At 40.8% G+C, this 26,248-nt stretch overlaps 1 protein-coding gene across 4 annotated transcripts in view; it reads right to left on the bottom strand.

The window, feature by feature from the left end:
- The window catches only part of RANBP10 (RAN binding protein 10), a 134,366-nt gene that overhangs the window by 91,534 nt on the left and 16,584 nt on the right, over positions 1-26,248 (bottom strand). For all 4 annotated transcript variants that reach the window (XR_003567761.1, XM_027846733.1, XM_027846716.1 and 1 more), the window contains one exon: positions 21,071-21,123. Coding sequence is in view for 3 of the 4 variants with exons in the window: in XM_027846733.1 (XP_027702534.1) it covers positions 21,071-21,123 (53 nt within the window). In the remaining variant the exon portion in view is untranslated. The remainder of the gene's footprint in view (positions 1-21,070; positions 21,124-26,248) is intronic.

Genomic DNA, 26,248 nt, shown 5'->3' with positions numbered 1-26,248 from the left:
AATGAATTGGAATAGCGAATGGTCTGTTTTGATTTACTTCTGAAACTTTTCTCAAAAGGTAACATGAAGATACAATCTTGTGACATAACATAATTAGAAGTTATCCCTATTCCATGACATTAATTCAAAGATATTAATCGCTGAACTCTAGTATATCTGAAATGAAGGCCATATTAATAAGTATACTGTTTTTTCATTTTAAAGTGAATTCAGATTTTCATTTTTTGAAAAAATGACTAAAAAAATCTATTTGTATACCTGTATGTCTCAGCTAAGTGAAACATTCTGTAGGCTAATATCAGAGTAACCCTACTACAAAGGCCAGCAGAACCTCTAGAAAAGAGTTGCATGGCAGAGCTGAGAGCTTAAGCCAATGCTGAGGAAAGGCAAGCTTTCCAAGCTTCATAGAAGGGCCTTCCAACTTCAAGAAAAAAGTCTACAAAGACGGGAGCCACTACATGCCTCAATCATGGAAGACGGGTTAATGCACAGTTCCTATATTTTGTCCTAAAAAGGGATCATCCACAAGATCCTTGAGGACTTAGAAGTGAGGGCTGCTGGAGTTATTCTTATAGCTTACTGTAAATTCTCTAAAGAGCTTACATGAACTGAAGTAAGAAGACAATCCAATCCTCATCGGACTGCCAGAGGCAGATGCCTTTTACAAAGAGCTGAGAAGCCATGATCTTCTTAGTCAACTATACTGGAATCATGGGATCATAAGACTTCGAGCAAGAAGGGACTTTAGAGATCGAGATCCATCTGGTCCAATTCTCTCACTTTTCAAATGAGTACAAGGAATCCCAGAGAAGTGGATTGCCAAAGGTCACGTAACTAACGAACAGAGCTGGAACTGGAAACCAGATTCTCTGACTTGAAATTCTGTGTTCTTTTCTCTATACACATTGCTGCCTTCAGTTCTCTGGGGAAAAGTAACAGTCTCCCAAACTGCTTTAGTCTCAGCCACAATAAGGTAAAAAGAGATTAATGGTGATGCTTGTCATAACTTCTGTTCTCTTTTTGAAAGTAAAATACACCGTTTTTAAGAGTATCAAGTAGCTGAATATTAACTGGAATATGAAAAACTATTTCTGCTGATCCTTCAATATGTAATTTCATCAAGTATAAACACTTTCATACATTTTATATTATGACTTTTATTCATATAGCCTTGTCCTATGGAGTAGGAAGGTGAGAAGGGCAGTTGTATAACCCTGCTACCCTCAATCTTGATGCAAAAATAGTCTTCAGCTTCTGGTGCAGTCTCATGCAACTTGACCTGGGTCAAAACCTGGCACAAACAACTGTCAAAGGCCTCACATCCCGCATTGATCTCAGGTATCTGCCTGTCCTCTTCCCAAAGCTGATGTGGAAACCAAATATCAGCTGGCTGCAGAAAACTCTCTACCCCAAAAAAGCATCTCCCCATTGGGCCCCACTCAATGTGATTAGATAGATGTCCCAGGGACGACTGGCTGACGATATTCACACCAGGTGGGACACCTAGTAAAAAGATGCCCAGAGTGGGCTCCCAACAGTTTGCGGAACCGGAGGCTGAGGACAATAAGCTGGTTCCACAACGACCACCCTCAACACCCAAATCTCTCCTACAGGGCTTGATTTACACAACCAGCCTACTTCTCAAACCTGATACCAAGCCAAAGCAGACAACCAGAGCAAGCTACCTGCAGACAAGCATGTGGTTTTTGCTTACAGCTCATGATGGTATCTAGCTATTTCCCTAACAAAATCCAGTCGAGAATGTCACTCATGAAATAAACCTGCTCCTCATTAGATCTGTTTTTCTTTTTCACTTATGGTAACTCAGTCTGTTCCAGGAAAAGCTGCTACAACTTCCAAGTGGATGGTCCAGTTTCTTACAAAGGTATTTCCCCCACTGCTGTAAAATGAAAAAGTTGAAGTCCTAAGCCCAGGGGGCAGAACAGTCTTGGATCTCCAAACCTGAGCTGTTTGCAGTATTCCTACCGGTAGTTCTACAATAATTCACTGGCAAAGTCCTTAGGGTGAGCACTAGGAGAAGCTGAACAAACAGAAAAAAGGGACAAGTCTCCATTAAAACAATCTCCCTGTGGGTCAGTAATGGGTAACTGACTCAAGAACCCAGAGTCCACCTCTACCTCTACTACTGGTCATCTCGCAGGACCCTACATCTTCTCTGATGTCGAAGTATACCAAGTCATCCATGGCTCCCCTCACCTGAAAGGTAGCCAGTTTATACCACTCTACTCCTCACCACAAGTGCTTCCCCCAGCAATCTCCCAAGATTTAGGGGCCCTGCTCACCTGAGCCTTTCTCAACAACTCACATGCAGGTGGGGACAACTGGCACACTCACCTGAATTTCATCCAGTCTTGCTTCTATACCCTTTAGCCAATTACTATGTTGTTCACAGTTCTGGGCCACACCCAATCACCATGCCACCTGTTTCTTAGTTCCACAATTACAGGACACCAAAAATACACCTAGATTTTCTCCAAGAAACTAGAAATCCCGCAATATTACACTCCTATTCCAAACATCTGGGAAGGTCAAAGTCTCACAAGAGGACCAGATTAAACTTCTGTCTCAAGGGTAAGATGAAATGACTGAAGCCACTTCTGTTTGTACCCTACGCCCACATGATACATATGGCAATTCTTCTGGTACGATCTAGGACTAGGAGATCCTGCCAATCCAGCACAACTTGTCAGGAAAAACTGGAAATACAGAAAATGATGTCAACAACGTTCACAGCTCTGGCAATAGGTCAATGTCCTCTTCTCTCCTTTAAACACTCAGATCCAGTTCTAATTTTTATTTCTTAAATATTTATTGAAACTGAATGAGATTCCTTTTTTTTTTTTGCAAAATGGCTAATATGAAGATATTTTGCATGACTTCACATGTAAAATGGTTATCATATTGCTTGCCTCAATGGGTGGGGCAAAGGCTAGAAGGGAGAGAATTTGGAGCTCAAAATAAAAAAAGAGTATTTTAAAAAATAAAGAAATTACATGTGATTCCTAAAGATTTTTCAAGAATAATAAAAAAGAATAACACAAGTAGGAGAAGTAAGACAAAAGACAACACATAGGACATGCATGAATGAGAAAAGAAGATAGGGCAGTCATGTAGCAAGAATGAAAAATTAACGGACCAGGGAAGGTTTTTTATGGCATCCATTGGACACTTTGTGAAGGATTTATAGGAGAATATGGACAAGAATTATATAAAATTATAAGATAAAAATGACTGTAATCAATAGAGGAAGTTTCCATACTTACGAAATCAAAGCAACATACATCTCCAGTATCACAGACCATTCACTAAGTGCAAAGTTGGCCTTCATGCGCTAACTTGTCCCATACAACCAGAGAGAAATAGCAAAATCTGAAAAGGCAAGGTGTAATCTGATACAAACTGTATTACCTACAACTTCAAACTCTATGTAACTCTGGACAAGTCAGTGAACCTCTATGTACCAGATCTACTTGCAAATTAAAACAATTATGAAGTACCATCTCACACCTATCAGACTGGCTAAAATAATAGAAGGGGGAAATGACAAATGCTGGAGGGGATGTGGAAAAATCAAGATGCTAATACACTGTCGGTGGAACTGTGAACTAATCTAATCATTTTAAAGAGCAATATGAAATTATGCCCAAAGAGTTATAAAACTATGTATATACCCTTTAACCCGGCAATACCTCTACTAGGTCTGTTTCCCAAGGTGATCAGAGAAAAAAGAAGAATCCATATGTTCTAAAATATTTATAGCAGCTCTTTTTTTGGTGGCAAAAGAACTGGAAATTGAAGGGATGCCTATCAATTGGGGAATGGCCAAATAAGTTGTGGCATATGCTTGTGATAGAATATTACTGTGCTATGAGAAATGATGAGAGGCAGCTAGGTGGCGCAGTGGATAGAGCACCGGCCCTGAAGTCAGGAGGACCCGAGTTCAAATCCGGCCTCAGACCAAACACTTGACACTTACTAGCTGTGTGACCTTGGGCAAGTCACTTAACCCCAACTGCCTTAAAAAAAAAAAATGATGAGCAGGTTCATTTTAGAAAAACATGGAAAGACTTGTAAGAAAACAATGCAGATTGAAATGAGCAAAACCAAGAGAACGCTGCATCCATTAACAGCAATACTGTTTGGAGAGAGTGTCTAAATATTCTTAATAATATGAACATTCAAATCAACTACAAAGAACTTATGAAGGAAAATGATATCCACATCCAAAGAAAGAATTGTATGGTTCCACATATAAAACTATACCAAATATTGGCCTTCTCTAAAATGGGATGGGAGAGAGGGAGGAAGACAACCTAGAACTCAAACTATACCCAAAAAAATTAATAAAATAATTTTTTAAGAAAAGATAGAATAGAGGATGTCTATGGGGCATGGGTGAATCACTGGGAAGTGAGAATGATATAAAAACAAAAAATACCAAGAAAAATTATTTTCTAAAAGGAAACAAAACATCAATAAAACCTAAAAGCATGTTTACTGGAGAAAAATTGAGAAAAGCATCTCCCTTTCTTCTTTGCAGAGGTGGACAGCTATGGATGTGGAATGCTGTCTGTGTACATTGTCAGATACAGTTTATGTGTTGCTTAGTTTTACTGAACTGTTATTTGCCTTTTTAAATCTCTGATAAAAAGGACAGTTCACTTAGTGGGAAGTAATATATTCAGAAATCTAAGTGATATTAAAACAAGATTATCACCAAAAATAACTAGATAGACAAACAGACAAGGCAGAGTCTTAAAAGATATTCTAAGAAGCCAACAATAACACTTCCCTATCTACCCTCCCCCACAAAAAAATCGCATGGCTAACTGGGATGACCAACAACCCTGCTTGGGAAGCCTTCAACAGTTATCAGTCAGCAAGGCTGCTTTTACCCAAAGATCTCAAAGAGTATTCCATGCCCCTGTTAAGCACAGAAGGGGCACACACCCTGGACCACCTTTATCGAGCTGCTTTTATCATAGGATGTGTTCTACCAGATACCTACAAGGTTCTGTGATAAAAATGTCATGTTTTTTCCAGCCATCTTTCTTTGGCAAATGCCTGGGTCTTCTAAGACAGGCTGCGTGGGGCAGGCAACAAACAGTTATTCAGTGCCTATCACTATACCAGGCACTGTTCTGGAAAGGAAAGAGTATTGGATTTGTAGTCAGAGGAACTGCTTAAAATCCTGGTTCTATCTGCTCCCTGGTAACCTTTGGCAAGCAAGTCACTATCCCTCTCTGGGTCTCAGTTTCCTCATCTGTAAAATGAGATGGCTAAACTCTGCCTAGAAACTACACTATGCCTAATTTGTTGTGGGCATTCCATCTATTTTACTACTGTCAAAGCGTTCAAGCCCAACTTAGAGGAATAATGAAATAAGTGTGAAGTAACAACAAGGGGATCTTGGGCTGCTTATTCTTTCGCGTGGGAAGTTTACAAAACTGTCTCAGATAAATGAATTTGCCTTTTCCAACTACAGTATGGTAGTTAAGGCTGGAAATCTACAAGTCCACTAGGTTACTCTCCTCCCCAGCCCCCAACCTCATCCTTCTCTTTACCACAAATTCAAGAGGAGGGAGAAAAGTCAGACTTCAGTAGCATTCATAAAGATAACAGGAGAAGACTTAGGCTTGGGGGGAGATAGAATAAGTACTTGGTGAACGGCTATCACATGGAGAAGAGTTACACTTGTTCTATTTACTGCTAGAGGGTGGAACTTAGAGGAGTTAGGCGGAAGCTACAATGACAAAGGTTTCCGGCTTTATGTAAGTTAAAACTTCTAATAATTATACCCGTCCCAAAGTGTAATGAGCTGCCTCAGGATGTGGTGAGTTCTCCCATAGGTAGAAACTGGATGAGTACCTGTCAGAAATGTCAGACTGAGGGGACTATGTTGAACTACATGACCTCAGAGTTCCTCTACAATTATGAGTTTCTGTACAACTAGATTATTTCTAAGGCCCCTCCTAACTCTAATTCCTATGACCACGCGCACTAAAATTAGGCTGTCTCCACAGACTGAGAGCTCAAAGTTCCTGCTCCATCAGTGAGAAGTTTCCATGTACCATTTTTTGCCATCCATTATCTGCTGTTGTCAATTATACCTGCACTGATGTCCCAAGAACCATGAGAAATGCTGCCTTCAAGTTACACCGTGCAGATCCTTCACTTCCTAGGGATGCCTTGTCTTGGCTTTCTGAGAAGACAGGACTAAGTGTTCACCAGGATGTGCAAAGTGAATTATTAACAAGGGCCATCCCAAAGGAATCTTTTCTACTTAAACAAGTTCAAAAATGACTGCCTCACTTAAATTCTCCTACTGTCAACACTGGCACCATCATCATCACCATTAGCAGCAGCAACAGCAGCAGCATCTTTAGTGATACTATGACACCAATGGCCTGAAGGGAAAATACTATTTTTTCTCCATGAACAAAGCAAGTGATTTGATCTCAAAGGATTTCTGTGATTTATCAGGGATACCCAAGCATCAGAAGCACACAGATGCTACAAAGTGGTTAAAACATGAAGGGGCTGCCCTCAGAGCAAGGTGACAGGGGTCTTCTTTCTCCACTGCTCCTTTGCTGCAGTTATTGCTTCTAGAAAGGTCTTGTCTTCTGTCTATTTTGAGGTGACGGAAACAGAATACACAAGAACAAAGAGCAGGATTCCAGAGTAAAGGCAGAGATTTCAATAGAAGAGACAAAAACCCCAGCTGTAAACACGCAAGGAGGCTAACATGAGCTTTGTCTTGACTTTTCAAGACCATCATGTTTTCAAAGAATAAACAAATACAGTCACTAAGTAATAGGGACGAGAATATGAAGCTTCAAACTTGGTTCAAATTCTGACTCCCAAATTTACCAGCTATGTAAGCATAGGCAAATCATTTTTAATGTCCACTAGGTACCTCAAGAAATTCAAGAGTGCAGCTGATGTCTTTTTGCTGAGTTTATAATCATGCCAGAATTACCTAGACTGATCAAAAACAAAGATTCCCACATTCAAGTAAACCAAGGTTCTTATCCTGGGATCTGTAAATAATTTTTTTTAAATTATTTTAATATCTGTATTGCAATATAATTTATTTCTTTTGTGATCCTACAAGGTGTCCAACAAGTGTTAGTGCAGTTTTAAGCTTTAATTACCTCAAAAGTATAAAGGCTACAGGTTTACAAAAAACATCATTTGAAAGTTTAAATTTCTTGTGCATTTATTTAGTTTTTTGAATTTTGAATAATAAATTTTTTATTATAATTTTAACAAGATGGGTCACTTTGCCAATACAGGTTGCATGTGTGACACTTTCTAGATGAGACTTTCTCAGACCATCAGAGATCGGTAAAAGAGGCCCTCTTGCTTTGTACCTTGGTCTCCAATCTATCTCCATTAAACTCCTTTTAGCAGGGTAGCATCAAAATTGTCGTGAATGCATCAAAACTTCATTCTTTGAATGACCTTAAGACCAAGATTACAAATACAATCCTTTTAGTCACAAAGAAGCAGCTGATGAAAGTTTTTACAAAGTTCAAGAATCAGCTACTATACCCTGTAGCACAGGACAGTGGTTATGCTGAATGTTAATGAAATATATCAATATTGGAAAATTTTAAATAACCAACTCTTCAAATGTTTTTTGTAAGTTTGTAGCCTTTAGACTTCTTAAGTTATTAAAGCTTAAAACCCCCCTAAGCCTTTTGGTACTCCCTGTATTTATTTCATTTTATGCATTTAAAAACATTCTGCGAATGGGTCCATAGGTATCATCAGACTACCCAAGGTAGACATAACACAAAAAAAGTTAAGAATCCCCTGGTGTAAACTGAAATGCTCCATATCACCCTGGCCCCCACCTCAACTAAAGACACAATGTGTAGTAAATACATATGTAGGCCCAAGCCACCGTCTCCAAATAACAACCAACCTAAGAAGCTCAAGGGGAAGGCTCAACATAATAACTCAAAGCTCTTCAGACAGCATCAAAGCCTACTAGCTTTTAGTCCCAAATTATCTTCTACCCGCTCTCTCCTCTTCCCCCCAATCATGACTCTGCTCTAGTGAGACACATGTCCTAACCATCTCCCAATCATCCTCTGCTTGTTTCAGTGCTATGTTCACGACCTTCCTCGGCTATTTAAAAATCTCCATCTTACTATAACAAGGTTTAGTTCAAAGCATTTCTTCGATGCAATTGTATTTAACATCATGACTGTCTTTTCATTGCTCTAGAATATTTGTACGTAGTAGATCCTCTAAGGAGACCTTATGGACGGGACTATAAGGTACAGGTAGTTTGCTGCCTGCACTAGAAGAGAAATTGCCCAAACTGATAAGATTATAAATCCAGTCAAGTTTATATGTATGGCCTACACAGTGCTACCACCCTTTGCTTATGTGTAGCCATTTCACATTTTTATCCTGTCTCGCAGCAGCCGTGCACATTTATTGAAAGTGGAAAGCACGTCTTCAGCATTCATTATCCCCAGTTCAGAATAGTAGACCAAGAGATGGCTTAATGAACGAATCTCAAGCCCTCCTCTGATTTGCTACTTGGATTTTATAGCCCCATTCTCCAGAATCTCAGCAGTAGACACAGAACACACAAAAAACAAGGTATTAGTACCTAACAAAACCTGACTTCCAATGAGAAGGTAAGTTGTTTTTTTTTTTAAAACAGACATTGCCCAATCTTCTCTGTAAAGAGCAAAAGTCAAAGAACACCGAAATCACAAACATTCCTTCCTTCAAAGCAAAACACTCAGTCTCCAAAAGGGGAGAGAAAATTCTGGGAAAATCCCCGGGGTCAATCAATCCACAAGTACATGTTAAGTACTGCTAATTGGAGAGACAGCACTGAGTCAGGGCACAGGAGATACGAACACCAAAATGAACAGCCCCTGCTCTCAAGCAGCTTATATACTTTCGGGGCAACCTTGATGTAACACTCAGTTCCACAACAGATGAGTCAGCCTATAGGCTTGGTAATGTTACTTTAAGTGACACAAATACCAGAAAATCTGCTTCTGAATATCTTAAAGAACTGTCTTGGCTCTCCAGAAGCACTTGGGTACATCAACTCATCATACAGTGCTATCAGTTTGAGCCCTGGAGAAAACAAACATCTCAAGAAAAGACACAGGCTGGTAGTTTCCCAGGAACACAGAAAGTGTTATCTTCAAGAACAGAATCAAGCATCACTCATCATTTGGCAAAGAAACCAAGACAAGCACTACGGCTGATCCTTTCTAGCTGTCTTTCCAGAAAGGAAGCAGAGACGTCTATGGGTATTTTTAAGAAATGGAAGGCCAATGGCTCTAAACTTGTTCCAGCCCATCTCTCCTATCTAGAAGCAGTTAGGGATTCCACCTTCTGTAATCTGTAGCCACCATAAGGGATAGTTAAACAATCAGAGATCCCCCAATAACCCCATGGAGAACAGGGAGTACTTTGGGGAGGTGGGGGCTTTAAACACATTGATACCTGAGGTTTCCCTCGGCACACTTTTTCAAGCAGAGTCATTCAAACCTAGATGTCTAGCCTCTCCAGGAACTGGGATGAACCATCACTAATCACATTCTCCCTTCATATGGAGGTTGTTCTACAAGCATAGGCCAGAATTCACACTGGAGTAAAAGGGCATCTGACCAATCAACAAACACTTGTTAAGAGTATGTGATACACCAGCCACTGTTTGGGGGGGGGGGGGGGTGGATATAAACATAAAAATGGAACAGCCCCCATCTTCAAGGAGCTTACATTCCATAGAGGAGACAATATGCACAACAGGTATATAAATAAGTACGTCAAATAAATCTGAGCTAGTTTGACGAAGAAGGCACCAGAAGCTAGGGAGACAAGGGAACACCTCCTCTCAAGAGGGGCATTTGAGTTGTGCTTTGAAGGAAACTAGTCATAAGGACAACCTGTGAAAAGGCACAGAAATGGGAAATGAAATGTCATATAGGAGGAATACAGAATAAGGCTAGAAAAGGTAGGACTTTAGGGGCAGCTAGGTGGCACAGTGCATAGAGCACCGGCCCTGGATTCAAAAGGACCTGAGTTCAAATCCGGCCTCAGACACATAACACTTACTAGCTGTGTGACCCTGGGCAAGTCACTTAACCCCACTGCCTAGCCCCTCCACAAAAAATAAGTAAGTAAATAAAAATAAAAAAAATAGAAAAGGTAGGACTTTAAATGTGAGGAGTCTGTATTTGATTCTGTAGGTAATTGGGAGCTATTCATGGAAATCGCAGGGTGGGGCCTGTACGAAAGCACTATCTATCTATCATTTTAGAAGCTTAGTAGACAATGGTTTGCAGAGGGGAAGAGACTTGAAGTTGGGAGCCCAAGATATTGAAATAGTGAGGGCAGGAGGTTACAAGGGGCAGAACTAGAGCAGTGGCTATGTGAGTTGAGAGACAGGAACATATGCAAGAGGTGCTGTGGAGATATAACAGACAAGACTCTATAACACTGTACACATGAGAAGAAAGAAAGTGAGGAGTTGTGAACCCATGTGGAGACCAGAAGGACAGTGGTGCCCTCTAGAAAAACAAGACAACTCAGAAGTAGGTTTGAGGAGAAAGAAAGTGAGCTGTTTTAGACATGCTGAGCTTGAGCTGCCTACAGACATCCCTTACAAAATGTATAACATGTTGGTGAAGCTGTGCAGTTAGCAAAGCAGTCCTGGAGCCAGAAGAGATACTAGGGCTGGATAAATTGATCCAGATGTCATCTGCACAAAGATGACATTCGAGCCACAGGAGCTCTTAAGAGTAGAGGGTCCAAGAGAACCTCGGGGTATGGCATCCACAGTGAAGGGGCATACCCATGAAGATCTAACCAAGGAGCCTGAGAAGTGGTCCAAAAGAGAGGAGGAGAACCAAAACAGAGAAGTGTCATGAAGATCCAGAGAAGAGAGACCATTCAGGAGGAAAGGTTGGTCAACAGGGTCAAATGCTATGGAGAGGTCAAGAAGGATGATTAAGCAGTTTAAATGGCACACCCTTGAGTAGGAATTACCCAACAGGTGCCTTCATACTATCTCTGGCCTTGGATTTAGATTCATCTCCAGACTGTCACACTAAAAAAATTAAAGTCTGAGCTAAACAACTAGGCTTTGAGGTGAACAGGGGGCTACCATCAATGCAGACATTCAACTGGAGATGAGACTTGGGTAAAGATAGCTTGAAAACTAAGGGAACCTAGAAAGACTGGCAGAGTTGCAATCTTGAAACTGAACATACATTTATTAAACACCTACTATGTGCTGGGTAGGTGTGCTAAGTGAGAGATGAGATGAAAAGCCCTCATGGAACTTAGGTTTGGGTAAGTGAGACAATCTCACTCCCCTTGTACTCAGTTGCAAAATTAAGACCTCAGTAAATTAACTACTACTACATAATAGTTTACATCTATACAGCACTTTAAAGTTTCAAAATGCTTTACTCACAACAACCCTGAGGTCAGAGATATAAATATTATCCCCATTTTTAAATGGAGAACACTAAGGCTTTAAGAAGTTGTGTGACAGCCTAGATTTGAAGCAAGTCCCCTGACCACACCCTGCATTCTCTGCTTCCTAAACATCAATAACTACAGAATCATTCATCAAGTATGAATGCTGCTGCACTGGCCACCAGAAACCTGCTGCTGGTTCCAGGATGGTCACCAGTGCAAGCTGGAGGGCATTTTTATTTTTCTGTTTTTGGTTTGTTTTTTTTTTAGGCAATTGGAGTTAAGTGATTTGCCCAGGGTCACACAGCTAGTAAGCGTCAAGTGTTTGGTCTGAGGCTGGATTTGAACTCAGGTCCTCCTGACTTCAGGGCCGGTGCTCTATCCACTGTGCCACCTAGCTGCCCCCTTGGAGGGCATTTTTAAAAAAATCAGACAACCCTGATTAGGCAAAAAACCAGACAGTGACCAGAATTTGCCAATCACTCTTCAACCCAAAATGTGAGACACACCCAGTAAGTAGGTATTGGGAAGGAGGGAATCACTAGCTGGCCACCAATGAATCCATCATGAATTAATTCCTCACCACCACCCCCCTCCCCAGCACAAAAACTAACTCGTCCTTTTGGACAGGCTCCTCCAATTCTGAACAGAAACAATAACCCAAAACCAAACCCTGTGCCAAGTTCATGCTTTCCTCATCATCTGCCTTCTTGAGCCATCAAAATAAATTACTCAAATTCAATTAAACAAATATTATTAAGTGACTGCTCTCATTGGGCTGGGTGCTGGGGACACAAAGATAAAAGTGGCATTCTCACCCCTGAGGAGCTTCATTCTGTTGGGGGATATGACTGGTAACTAGGCAAGTAAATACAGGATGAATATGATGGGAGGCAATTGAGAGAGCCAGACAAGGGGCTAAGAAAACTAAAGGAACAAGATAACAACTTAGTTGGGAAGAATTCAAATGAAATGTAAGTCTGAACCAATACTGATAAAAAGTCCTATTCGGAATCTAGCTCTCAAAGCATATTTACTTTGATGCTCAATCTAAAGAAATTATACAAATTTCACAATACATGACAGTTTTGATTATCAAATATTTATCAAGTGCAAGGAACAAATGTCAAAAATACACCCAAAGAAGTACAGGCAGAGTCAAACCAGATATGGAAATATCCACTTACCCAGGAGCCTGGAAACCTGAAAAGTCAATGAATGCTCAGGTATCCTGACTGCCGACTATTCCTCCTACACTCTAAACACCCCTGGTTCCTATCATGTTTTCTGATGGGGAATGAAGAAAGACCTTCCTCTGTCTACCCCAAAGGTGACAAAGTATACCCGAGGCCTGTTAGACGTTGTCCTCAGTTCCTATGAAGAAGCTGAAGCCAGTTGAGCTAATGGGTTTGGTCCCCATGCGCAACAGTCAACAGAAACAGGTACTGGTGTCTGTCCACTGCAACACTTAGAGTATCACTCCCCTCTGAGTGATACCACTGTTCTAGCTTCCCCATATGTCCTTTGACCATGGGACATTATACCATGAATAACTCTCCCCTCTTTTCCAAAGTTCTTCACTACCTTACTTTTCTTAATTACAATTCCTTCCCTTCCCCCCGAGGCAAACACGTTCAACGCCTCCTTAACATGAGGACTGGAAAATGTATTTTAAGTTTGCCAACCCAGAGGAAATAAAAGCAAATGTACCCAAATGAAGATGCTGACAAAGCACTGGATTCAGAGTTAGAAAACCTGTGTTTGAATCCCAGACCTGCTCCATTTACTACCTGTTGGGCAAATCACTTCCATTCTCTAGGCCTCAATTTACTAAACTGTAAAAATGACCTTTTAGGTCCCTTCCAATTCTAACAATCCAGGGATTCCTGTGGAAAACAGATTGTTAATAGTTGGCATCAAAAAGAGATTGATCCAAAAATGTAACAAAAGCAATACAAAATTATGAAAGTTACAGAGATGAATATTCCACAGGAAACTACTAAGTGAACCTTAAAATTAAAATCTAAATTAAAATTTCAACTTAAAATATTGGCCAAATTACAACAAATATTAATTAAAGGCCTACTGTGTGTTCAAGGCACTATGCCACAACATTTTTGATGCTATGGAAATACCCTCTCATGCATTTCTAATTTTCTGATTTCCTACCCACAGTTTTCACTCTTCTCTTCAACATAATGCTAAAGATTCAAATGATATTTTAGAAGGGAAAAAGCTGAGGAAGGGCAGCTCTACTCACCTATTCCTGGAAATTTAGAACTCCTGATCCTGTACAATGTCCATCAAAGTTACAGAAGGCAAAGAACTTTTCAAGTAAACATTCCCATCAGAGGTGGACATGTGTATTTGAACAAAAGCCTAACCCACAGAAACAGAAACACCAAGTAGTAACAGCCCGCCTTATGGGAGTGTGCAGTTCTCAGTGCCTTATGAGAGAAAATGATTCTGGATCTCTTCAATCAAGGGAAAAACACTCGAGAAACTAATCGAAAGCAAAGACTGAAATCAGCAAGCATCAAGGATAGGAGAAGGCTATGAGCTACAGAAGAAGAAGCCAGAAAACTTTGGTTCAAATATCAGCTCTACCACTTGCTCTCTGTGTGACCTTGAGCAAGTCACTGGACATCTCTATGGACCTCAGTTTCCTCACCTGAAAATGAGGGAATTCGGTCAGATGATCTCTAAGGTTCTCTTAAGCTCGAAATCTTACAATCCTATCATAACTGTCTTTTGAGGATTTAGATGATCCTCTTCACCATCATCTACCCAACCTTAATAGCTACCAAGTAAAAAGTGGGTTAGATTAGATTTTATTTAAACCTTTTTTGTGTGTCTCGGGAGTCTGGGGAAGCCTCTGGACCCCTTCCCAGAAATATGTTCTTAAATAACAGAAGGAAATTCCCAATTTCAGTTGGAGGTTAGTTAAAATAAATATTTAATCATTTTCCTATTCAAGTTCACAGATTCCTTTGAAATCATAGACTCGGGCTAAGAACCACTGATCCAACCAAGCTGGAGAAATACAACTTAAACACTAGGCAGTTAGGAGAGAAACTCAAGGACCTGTGATTTTATCAACCTGTGGATATCATGTCCACCAACGTAGACTGAACTCTTTTACAGTTTAGTGTATCACCTTGGAGACATCTATAGCCAAAAGCTATCATCCTACAAACAACTCGGTGACAAGACTCTCCAAACTTCATCAGGCCTGTCCTCAGACAACAGCCAAGGGTGTATCACCTGCCTGTACCTGAGGCCCTCACAGATGGTTAGGTCCTCTAAGATCTCTGTGTTCAACTGTCAGAGAACCAACGGTCAGGCCCCTACCACAATGAAAGATGGAAGAGGGCTTTAGGGAAATGCTCACCAAAAATGAACTTAGGCACTTGGCAGGGTTTACAAGTCTCACTGTTACTACTGAGCATTTTGATTTAATGTCCCAAAATGACCATTGAAACTCATAAAAATACAGAATGTGATCTTTATCCTGCAGACCAGGAGATCAAGTGCCTTGTTCAGTGTCAATGTAATTTGTTAGTAAACTTGCCACTAACACTAAGAAATGGGTCTGCTGTGAGCCTGCTGAGCAGCTCCTGGCAGGTCAGGAAGGCTACTGTGTCCCACACAGAACAAAGCAACAAGGAAGTGGTGTCTCCAAAGGAAACTGTGAGGAAAGCTTACCTGTGTGGGACTGGCCCACTGTAAAATGGTTCTCAGGGGCTGAGGGAGCTACTCTGACTATTACTTAAGAAAACTAAATCTTTATCTCAGTATCCTCAAGGAATAAACTCTTATCTGGGTGAAATCTGATCCCTATTTTCCATTTTTAATCTTTAAGAGCTAGGGAAAGGAAGATACTATGTAGAGAAAGGAAGCCTGTGTCAACCTTCAGAGTTTGTTCTAAGAGAGACAAACAAAATTAGGCTGCAGGTGCATGTTTATTTCTCTCAATGCTGGAGACATGTATATGTCCATACACGGGAGTCATAAGAATGAGCTCAAGGAAAGGACAGTTGAAGAGGACTTTATATCCTTACAGCAAAAAAGTGTTTCCTTCTCCCTCCCTTCCTACCTCAGAATGCCAGTCAAAATTATAGTCTCCATATGTGTTAACTACACTATGAGAACGGAATTTCTTAACAGGATAGATTCATAAAACATGTATATCATAACAGGACATAACATAACAGTGTCCCTAAAATAACAAGATAAGAAAAGTCCCATTATTCAAGATAGTGTCCGATTCAAAGCGCCTGGTCCTTAGCAGAAGAATGTTCCCAGCCAGCAAAATCCAGAAGGAGAGCTTGGGTTCACTCAGAGAACAAAGAGAAGCAGGTCTGTTTTGCCAGAGCACGCAAAACATTATGGTTGGTTAAGCTCAGAATGGGCCAAAAAATATCTGTCTCCTGAATGGCCTATCCAGGTTTTAGGCCTTTCTCGCATGATGGTGGCTCAGGTTGGTTTGGGGGGCCCCTGGCTGGCTTACACCTGCTATGAGTTAGTAAATAAAAAATGATGAGAACAACCTTACCTGTAGTACCTTTTCCCCTTCTCATCTACAAAAATAAATAAATAAATAAATAACTGAGTAGACAGTGGTGTAGCAGAAAGAACACTGATTTAAAGGCATGGGCCAGACTCAAATTCCAGCTCTGATACTTGCTAGTTGTGTGACTTTAAACATCTAATTTAACCTTCTGGGTCCTCAATTTCCTTATCTGTAAAATGAGGGAATGGGACTGGATTATCTAGAAGCATCTTTCTAGATCTGAATGAAATGATCCCTTAGATCATGACCTGGAAAGCCAACAGTCAGTGGGAATGGTAAAGGGAAGCCAAATTTCCAGATGACACAAGGGAAATGCAATATGCTGTAAGTTCTTTTCAAAACACCTTTCCCTTCTCACTCTCATACCCTTCATTCCCTACAAACCTTAACTGGTAGTAACTGGTCTAATATTCTTGCTTCACACCAGGCTTCATCTGGTACTATTCTAATGTGGCAACTTCTGGATGATTTCAAAGCATTTGACAAATATTAACAGCCTCAGCCTAGCCCTGATGAGTAAACATCCCCACTTTATAAATGAAGAAACAGAGGCACAAGATGATGCAACTTATCCTGAATCACAAAGGAAGACACTGCAAAGTTAGGATAAAGGAAACCTATTTGCAAAAGGCTATTCTGCTGTAAATTAATTTATTGAAGAAAAATTCAGTTCAAGTTCAAACACTGCACGGGGGCTTATGATGTGCAAGGCAAAAGACAATAAGTCATTCCAAAAGCTGGCTCCAGCCCATTTCTCCAGCCTTACTTCACATAACTAGCCCTTCACACTGCTGCCAAACTGGCCCACCAGCTGGTCCGGAGCTTCACCTGCCTGCTACTTCCTATGTCCACACATTTGCACCCACCTTTCCCCATGCTTGGAACAGCGAAAGCCTTCAAATATATGAGTTGCTAATGCTACAACACTAGCAGTAGGATTCAAAATCCTCCTCCTCCTCCTCTTCCTTCAGGCTTGAGAGAGGGGCCATATCCTACATGGAGCCCTTCCGGATCCTTTTGGCCCAAAGGGCTCAAAGGGCCCTCCTGGGAGAGGACTCAAGTCTTTGTTCTCCAACGTATTAGACATTTTTGTAGATACGTTTTATTCTTCCCCCTTTCCTTTCCACATTTGTTTGTAAGCTCATTATGAGCAAGGACTCAGCTGTTCTTTCAAATTTGCATTTCTGGCACCTAGGACAGTACCTAATATAGAGGAAGCACTTAAGATTCATTTATTTTTGCTATTCAATTCCACACACATCAAGTGCCTGGAACGACAAAGATGAAAAACTACACATTCCTGCCCTCGAGGAGCTTACAATAAAACAGCAACAACAAATTTTCTGGATGTCTTTTGCTTTTATATCATAGGCCTTTCTAAAAACACCCTTGCCCCTCACTGAGATCCCCATTATACAAACAACAGAAAAAAGAAGAGGAAAAACAACCAGTTGAGTGACTGTGTCTGACAGCAGACCCATAGTCCTGCAAACTCCACAAGAAGAGAGGCAAGCATGTTTCATTATCTGTTTTACTGGCTGTCATAATGATCAAGACTGGCTACTATAATCAAGACACAAACAATCAAACAGGAAATTGGAATTATCTAAGAGGCAGCAAAAGGAACAAGGAAAAAGTCTATTATATAGGAAACAACCAATTAATGCCAACCTAGGTATGGGAGCACACTATTAAAGCAGTGCTACGTAATAGTCAAAGAAGCCCTGAGTGCAACGATGCCAGGACGGGCTGCCAGGAGTTCCTCCTACTTATTAAGAGCTCATTTTTCTTAGTAGTTAAGTTGCCATTCCATTATCATGGTAGAGGGGTTTTTTTTTTTCTGCAAACCTCAAACAATCCCGTTATCCCCATTGCTTAATCGGTACAGAAGTCCAGGAAAGCCTAAGTGGGACGTGAAAAAGAGGCATCAAACATTTCCAGGAAATTCACTAAGTGGAAAAGGAACAAGAGACCTGGGAACCACCACTTGAAAGGATCCACAAGACAAAGAAGGGCACCCCCATGCAGGGCTGTGAGTCTCTGAAACAAACCCGGTCATAGCCTGTTTTAATTCAACAAGCATTAATTAATCACTTACTATGTGCCCAACACTGTGCTAAGCCTTAAGAATACACTTAGAAAAGAAAGGCAAAACACCCTGCTCCCAAGGAGCTTCACAATCTAATTGAGGCAACAACATGCACATAACTATACAAATTACATATATATATATATATACACACACACACATACACACACACACAAGACAAATTCAGGGTAGTCTCAGAGAGTCGGTACCAAGGTTAAAGAGGGCTAGGACAGGGTCTTGTAGGAGGCAGGCCTTTGGCTGAGACTTGGAAGAAGCTGGGGAAGCCAGGAGGTGGAGATGAAGACAGCCTCAGGCATGGGGGAGAGCCAGTGACAGTACCCAGAGAAGGAGAGGAAATGTCTTTTAGCATATGTTAACTTCCATGCTCAAAGTTCCTACTGTGACAAAAGCAAAAAAGCTGGTCTAGATGCTCTGAGGTCCTGTGTGATTCTAAATCTATGATTGTGTGCTTCTCTGAGTTAGGTGCCACTAGCTGGACTCCACCACCTAACTCCTACCATTGCTCGTGATCCCCATAAGCACAGCTCCCATCTTTACTGCATTTTAATGTTTACAGAGCTCTTTCCTCACAGCCCCTGTGAGTCAGAGGTAGGATAGGGAAATTACAGAAATAAAGTGACTTGCCCAGCCAGAGTCAAAGCAGGACTCCATTGCAGTCTCCTGACACCAATGCATCAGCCTTCTTTTCACGTGACACCAGGCTGCTCTTGGGGCAGGTGCTTACATTTTAGTGAGTTCTCATTAGCCTCACTTTGACTGCAATAAGCTGCCTGGGATGAATGTCAGTATATGAGAAAAGGATGTAAAACAGAGAGGTCTCTGTTTCTATAGAGAAAACCCTATGCCCATCTTCCCACGGCCCATCCAATGTAAGAGAAAAAGATGGACAGACAGAGGCAAGAAACAGGGACAAACCAATAGGCTGAAAAAGTCATAGGAGCACAAAGAGATGGAAGGAAGCTGAAACCAACTCCCTCACCTTAAAGAAAGCAAGAGCTGGGCATAAGATCACAGGAATGAGCATAAGAGCAAATTCCCTAGCTTGCTCTGTAGCAGTTTGTTCCAAGGGGACCTACAACCACTGCACTGAGGATTATCGGCCTTGGAGAGAGAAAAGGCGACATAGTCAGAGGTTGATTTTATTTCAAAGAAAAGAGCCTGTACACACACACACACACACACACACACACACACACACACACACACACACCCCCCCGAAATCCTTTTCCCGTTGTTCCTACTGGAGTGTCTACATGCTACAGATCAATACCATCAATGTTTAGGTGATTTCTGCCAAGCAGTTTAAGAGCAGTTTGGGGGTTTCTCTTTTGGGGGGATCTTTTCACATCATGTATTCCAGTTACTATAACAACTCAGGATCTTTATTCTCTGAAATCTGGGGTTATATCATTTCAAAAAAATTCTCTTTCTTTTCATGCCTCACTCTTCACATGTTATTTTGCTTAACTCCTCCTCTTACATCTACTTCAAGCCCTGCCTAGTTCCATCCATCAAAAGATGGACAGGTAACTCAGGCAACAACTGTGGTCTAACACTCCATCAGTCAGAAAAGTCTTCCGACTTTTCACTTTCATCTTTTCAAGTGGAAACGCTACAGAGCTGCATTAAAATAAAAGATGTCAGTCTGCCATCTGCTCCTCTACATACATTTGGATCCTGACTGTTCAGTTGCCAGACTAGTCTTGTAGCTAATTATTTTTCCCTAGCTTTAAACATATATATATATATGTATTTTCTTCTCTAGCTACACTTAACATTGCTTATTATTTATGACAGCTTCCATTACAGTCCTTCTCCAATGCTTCATCATTATACAAAGGAGAACATGGGTTCTTTACAGCTCAGCCTGGGTCTTCAAAATTGGACCCAGCTCCCGACCACGTATGTGTCATCTCAGGCACAGCCTAGCTCGCTATACGGGGAAAAGTTCAGCACCAGACATGTAGCCACCAAAGGATGAATTATTCTGGTGCAGAAGCTATCTCAGGTGTGGAATAGCTGTATTCTTTATCCACATCAAGGAAATCACCCATCTTTCAAAGTGTGGTTACTGTTGTTCAGTCATTTGTGACTCTTTGTGACCCCATTCGGGGTTTTCATGGCAAAGATAGTGGTTTGCCATTTCCTTCTCCAGCTCATTTTACAGATGAAGAAACTGAGGCAAACAGAGTTAAGTGACTTGCCCAGGGTCACACAGCTAGGAAGTGTCTGAGGCCAGATTTGAATTCAGGGAGACTCCCTTCTCCACCTAGCTGCCCCTACCTTTCAAAGTACTTCAGTATTTATAACAAACAACCTAAGTTTCCCCAAACGGCTGAAAGGACAAAGACCAAAACCCTGCATGATTTGATGCTGTTGACAGTAGTTGCCTTGGGGCCCTAAAGCCTACTTATTAATGCCATCATTTACTAAAAAACCTCAACAACTCAGTTCCACGTATTAAAAGTAACTTAAAGACTTTGATCTTAAACACTGTGGAACTGGCAACACACCTACTGAAGGTCCATGTACCAAGCCCCAGTCTAGTTAATAAAAGCCAATGGGAATTTTTGGTTACTGAGGCGTATCACACTGGAAAAAGGCCCAGGTCACTTGGCTGAAACCATCAACAGTTCAAATTCCACTAATACAAAGCAAACGCAAATTCATTTTTGGAACTGAATCCCACAAAGATCAAAATCTCCAGATCATTGGCTGGTCCCCAAAATAACATCACAAACCAATGAGTGCATCTCCAATTTGCCATTTTCCCTCCAACCATATTCTAGATTACAGCCCATAGATAGATAGGAATCCTATCATGGCTTTATACTAAAAGGATTCCCTTCCCATAAGACATCTAGAGAGCAGAACAAACGTTCTTTTGACTAGTGACTCACCAGGCAGTCTGTTCATGTTGACACCTTGGGCTGACAGTCCTATTCCCATGTACCTTAAAAAAAAATAATGTTGGTTAGCATACAATTATCCTTCCCCCTCCCGAAAGCTTCTTGGGGGAAGAGAGGAAGGAGAATGGAAAGAGCAACAAACTAGAGAAAATGGTTAAAGCATCAAGGCTTTTGGGGGAGTCTGAATTCTAATTTTCAAATGGAAAGCATCTTTAAGCAGTGGAAGGAGCTAGGCAATCTATCAAACTGGAAACATCAGGCTCTATTTTCAGGGCTAACAGGCTTCAAGTAATCGACAACTAATCTTCGTTTTTAAATGCCAGCAAAGGTAGCTCCCAGGAGCTGACAAAAACGAAAGCCAATAAGAAGTGGTATTGTACTTACTGGCAAGCAATACAGATGACTGAGTCCCAAGGAAAGTGGCTCTGCAGAAATGACCCAGATTTGACACAGGAAAATAAGGACATAACCTAACTGGATATCGATCACATGATCATGCTTTTTCCACAACCTTCGTAGCCTCTGACATGGGTATTACAGACTCTCTGGCATCCCTACTATTCTGGACATTCAATGGCCTGAGGTTTAGATTAACCTCCCAACACCCTCTAGGGCCCTTCGGAAGGCTGTAAGAGCAAAGTGATCCTCCCTCATGAGCCCTCTCACCATATACAGCTTTCAGCTTGATGGGGAGACACTGCTGACGTTTTTGTAAAGGCTTAATGAGGATAATACGACCATGTCCCTTTCCCTTTCAGATATGACAGTCCTTGAGAGTAGAACCCACCTTAGCACATTGTCACACGGCTTGTCGACTCACAGCATTTTAGGCTTACTAAGCAACAGTACCAAAGACCTAGAAAACACAGCTAAGTTTCACTATTACATCAAGGTTCTAACTTTCTTTTGAGAAAAGTCCCGGAAGAACACAACTACATTTGTAAATGTGTTATCTCCCTACTGAATCACCCCACTTAAGTACCTCTCTGTGAAGTCATTATGGCCCAGAGGCAACCAAGGGTTCGGAAGACTCCCATAAGAACACAAGCTGTGGCTGGAAGGGCTCCGAGTATGGGGCAGACTGTATATGTCCTTCCTCTGGGGATCAGCCTAACCAAGTTTAGTTTGCCCCAAAGATAGCGAATGGTTTGGACATAGTCTTCTCCAAGTACGATTGAACAAGTATTTTACAAATTTGATCTCACTGGAACCTCAAAATAACCTGTGAGGTAGGTAGTGTAACTACTCATTTTACAAATGAAAGAATGGAAGTTCAAAAATTAAAAATGTTCATGAAGCATCTATGTGCTAAAGATTAGGTATGAAAAATTGACAAAATCTGTAGTCATGGCCCTCGAGAAACGTCCAAGCTAAAAGACGGTAAAAGGTTAAATGATTTGTGAAAGTCATGAAGCTGGTAAGTGGCAGGGCCAGGCCCCCAAAGTCTAGCCTTCCTTCTCTCCACAAGAACCCCAACAATGCTGCCAGGAGAGTTCTGTATCATATCTGTACCCCCAGCATCTAGCACAGTGCCTTAAAAGGTGAATGTTGACTGGCTGATTCAGGTATGGAATGGACTCGATGTCAACTATTCCCTTCAACCTTGAGATTGTGATGCTGTCAGAGGCTGAACACCGAACTACCTCCAACTGAATTTTACAGTTAAAATTTCCTCATATAGCATTCCTGGAGCATTTCTCTCTCACACACATGTATGTGTGCATGTGTATATATGTATAAGCACACATATACATATATATAATACATCTATGTAATATACCTACAGGTATTATACATGTATATATATATATGTGTGCACACACACACATATCATTAGTGCTTTAGACAAGCAGGTGAGGAAATAATGGATTCACCAAGCCATACACCAGCAAATCTCAACCATTCAAAACACAGTCAAAACTAAGAAGAAAGCCAAAAAGGCCTCCAAATGGTGACAATATCAACAGGCCTCTAAGCACTTTCGTACATGTTGACCCTGTATCACAAAGGCCACAGACTCAGTAAGTCCTTCAGATTCTCACTCAGTGGTTATTTAATCTTGCTTTACAAATAATTCTAACCACTGTAGTTATTTAGTTTCATAGCCTATGACAGATTGGAAGTAAGTTAGAGGTGTGAAGAGAGGACACTGCTAGATGTAGGTTCACTGCCCACAGTCTAAAATGATTACTGATAGACTGAGAAGAAGGAAGAGTGTAAAAAGCACCTAAGTCTGAGGCCATTTGAGGGGGATAGAGGGAGAGGGTGGTTGGCATGGGAAGCCTTGCATTACAGCATGTAATGATAAATACTGTTCATGATGATGCTAAGTCATTAGGAAAAGGTTAAACTATATTCATTATATTGTTTAAGACAGCAGAAGCTAAAGAAAGATACACACAAAAACTACAGTAATATAAATGAAAACTATACTAAGAGGCAGCTAATCTCAGATTAAAGACTATAACCAATTTTATTTCAGAAGGATAAATAATAAAACACACCTTTCTCCTCTCTATAAAGAGGCCAACACCCATGCTCTCAGATTCAAATGTATTATTGGTTGGTTTTGTTTAACTGTTTTTCTTTGTTAACAAAGGAGGGATCTGAGAAAATCTATTAGAAAATTACTAGTATATAAAACAAAAGGTATCATAAAACTTTTAAAAAAGGAAGTAGAGGTGTATGCAATACATCTTAGAGAGATTTCCATTCAAAACAGTTAAAATTTTAAAAAGATTTGGCACTCAAAGGAATAAGTTTTAGTTATTTGTAAAATTCACTTCTGTAGGAACACTTCACTGCTCAACAATGCCAGATAAATGAGATAGCAATGCAACTCTCTATCATCAATCAATTCAAAGGAAGTCTGCAAGGGGCACTAGATTAGCAGGCTGTTTTAGAGAACAGTTGGTTAACTACAGGTGAGATAAATGATAACACTGAACAAGACATCAAGGGGAACGTGGCTCCTTTTCCAAAAAGTGAATTGTTTGGCAATCAGAGGATGGATGCCTTCTACAGAACCAAGATCTGGTGGTGAAGGAGGTCTCCCTAAGCTGTCCCAGCTGCTCCAAGACCCAATATCTCAATTTGAGCCAGGATACTACCCAGAGACCAAAAAGCACTATGACCTACTCAGTATAAGCAAAAAAAAAAAAAAAGGTCTGACAAGTAATTCTGACAACATGTCACTGAATTTAACAAATGTAGAGAGTTAAAGAAAGATAAACAGAATTTGGAGGAGTATTCCCTACTGTAGAAAGACAAGTATGCTTATTTTCTATAGCAGTCCTTGGACTGTAGAATTGATTTGTTAAAGTCTACAGAATATGCTGATGCTGCAATACCTAATTGGGCCATGCCTCGCTCAAATAAGAGATGCAAACATTTCCCCCCCACACACACACACACACAGAGTCTCTCTCTCTATTTCTCTCAGATCAGCTTAGGGTCCCTCTGTTACTGCTAAAAGCAGATAAACTGCTCCACCAGAGAATTCACCAGACAGCTTTCTCTGTGCTGCCCACAGCTGTTCCTTGGGAAGGAAAGGACTAGAGAGCTACTTCTTCATGTGACCAGAATGGTCACGGACAGATTTGTTTGGTGATCTGTTCATTTATTCATGAGGGCTTCAGCAGAAACTCTCTTTAGCCACCCAACAACTCCCAAAGTTAAGTCATGCTACCTGCGTACAAATTTACTAATTTACCCAGTAAGAGAAACCCTTCAGTCTTCATGATGTTAAAAGAAAAAAGTTTGAGATAAAGGTGCTTTTCAAAACATGGATGAAGGTTCCAATGCAAAAAAGGGCAATTGCCACGCATGATTCTTCATTATCAACAACCATTCACTGAACACCTAACTATGTACAAAGCATTGTGCTAGGTGATGGATTCCCTCAGTAACCTGGAACAGCCTTTGGAAAAGACACAAGGATCACAGAGATCACAGAAATCACAAGATTTAGATCTGCAAGGGACCTCAGTTCAACTCCCTCCTTTCAGCATTCAAAGCCCGTCATAACCTTATTAGCCTGCACATCCAGGTTGATCCAGGGACACCAGCCTCTGGGATCTTTCTTACACAAGGCTGTTTCTCCATGTGTCAGCTCCAGACATTTTCTTGGCTTTAGACATGACTGTCCTCCAAGCCTCTTCCACTGACTCCCAAGCTCCCTGTGTTCCTTTCAATCCCAACTAAAATTCCATCTTCTATAGGAAGCCTTTCCCACCTCCTATCCCAGTGCCTTCCCTGTGTTACTATTTTCAATTCATCTGTGTATAGCTTGCTTTATACATATTTGTTTGTGATTGTGAACTCCCTGAGGGCAGGAACTGTCTTTTGCTAGTTTTTTTTTTTTAATCTCCAGCAGAGTGCCTGATACATAGCAGGCACTTAATAAGTTTATCAATGATTAATTTTATAGATGAAGTAACTAAGGTTCATAGAAGTTACGTAATTTGTCCAAGTTTGTTATTGGGGTCATCAATAACTGCCTCCTCTACTTGATCCAAAGCATTTTTAAAATATAGACTTTTATTCATTCACATCTTTTGTTTTTCTATCCCCTCAAATCCCATTTTATCCATCTACCCCACCCCCCACCCCCCACAGAACCGTTCCTTAGAACAAAAAATTTCAAAACAAAACACAGGAGTAGCAGCAATCACCATCAACAATTACTTGATCCAAAGCATTCAGAAAGCCACGATAAAGGAAAGCCAGGGAGCTCTGAATTCAAATCTAGCCTGTGACACATACTGGCAATAAAATACTGGGCAAAGCCACTTAACCTCAACACCCTAGGGAATCCAAATTTCAAGGTGTGCAAACTTCAGTCAAATTTCAAGAATTTGTATTCACTCAAAGAGCCACACTTGAGGACCTATAGAGCCACATGTGACCTTGAGGCCTGAAGGTTCCCCATCCCTGCCCTAGGCAAATTTCTCTCTGTATATATATTGGTGCAGCTAAGTTGAGGGAGTTCCTCACCAGGAGTTCCCTAAATCTACAAAAATCACACATGCATTCTCCATCTTCATCAAAGCCTCAGAATCAAAAAGCAAGAATCCTACTATTTTATGATTAAAGATACCAGCAGAAATATATTAAAAACTAATTTCCTGGAACTTAAGCAGAAGTCCCCTACAGGACTGCAGGAGGTGG

Source organism: Vombatus ursinus, unplaced genomic scaffold (assembly GCF_900497805.2).
Source record: "Vombatus ursinus unplaced genomic scaffold, bare-nosed wombat genome assembly UNPS02005286.1, whole genome shotgun sequence".
Taxonomy (NCBI): domain Eukaryota; kingdom Metazoa; phylum Chordata; class Mammalia; order Diprotodontia; family Vombatidae; genus Vombatus; species Vombatus ursinus.
Note: the sequence above shows the minus strand (reverse complement) of the source record. Positions and strands in the feature narration are given on the sequence as shown.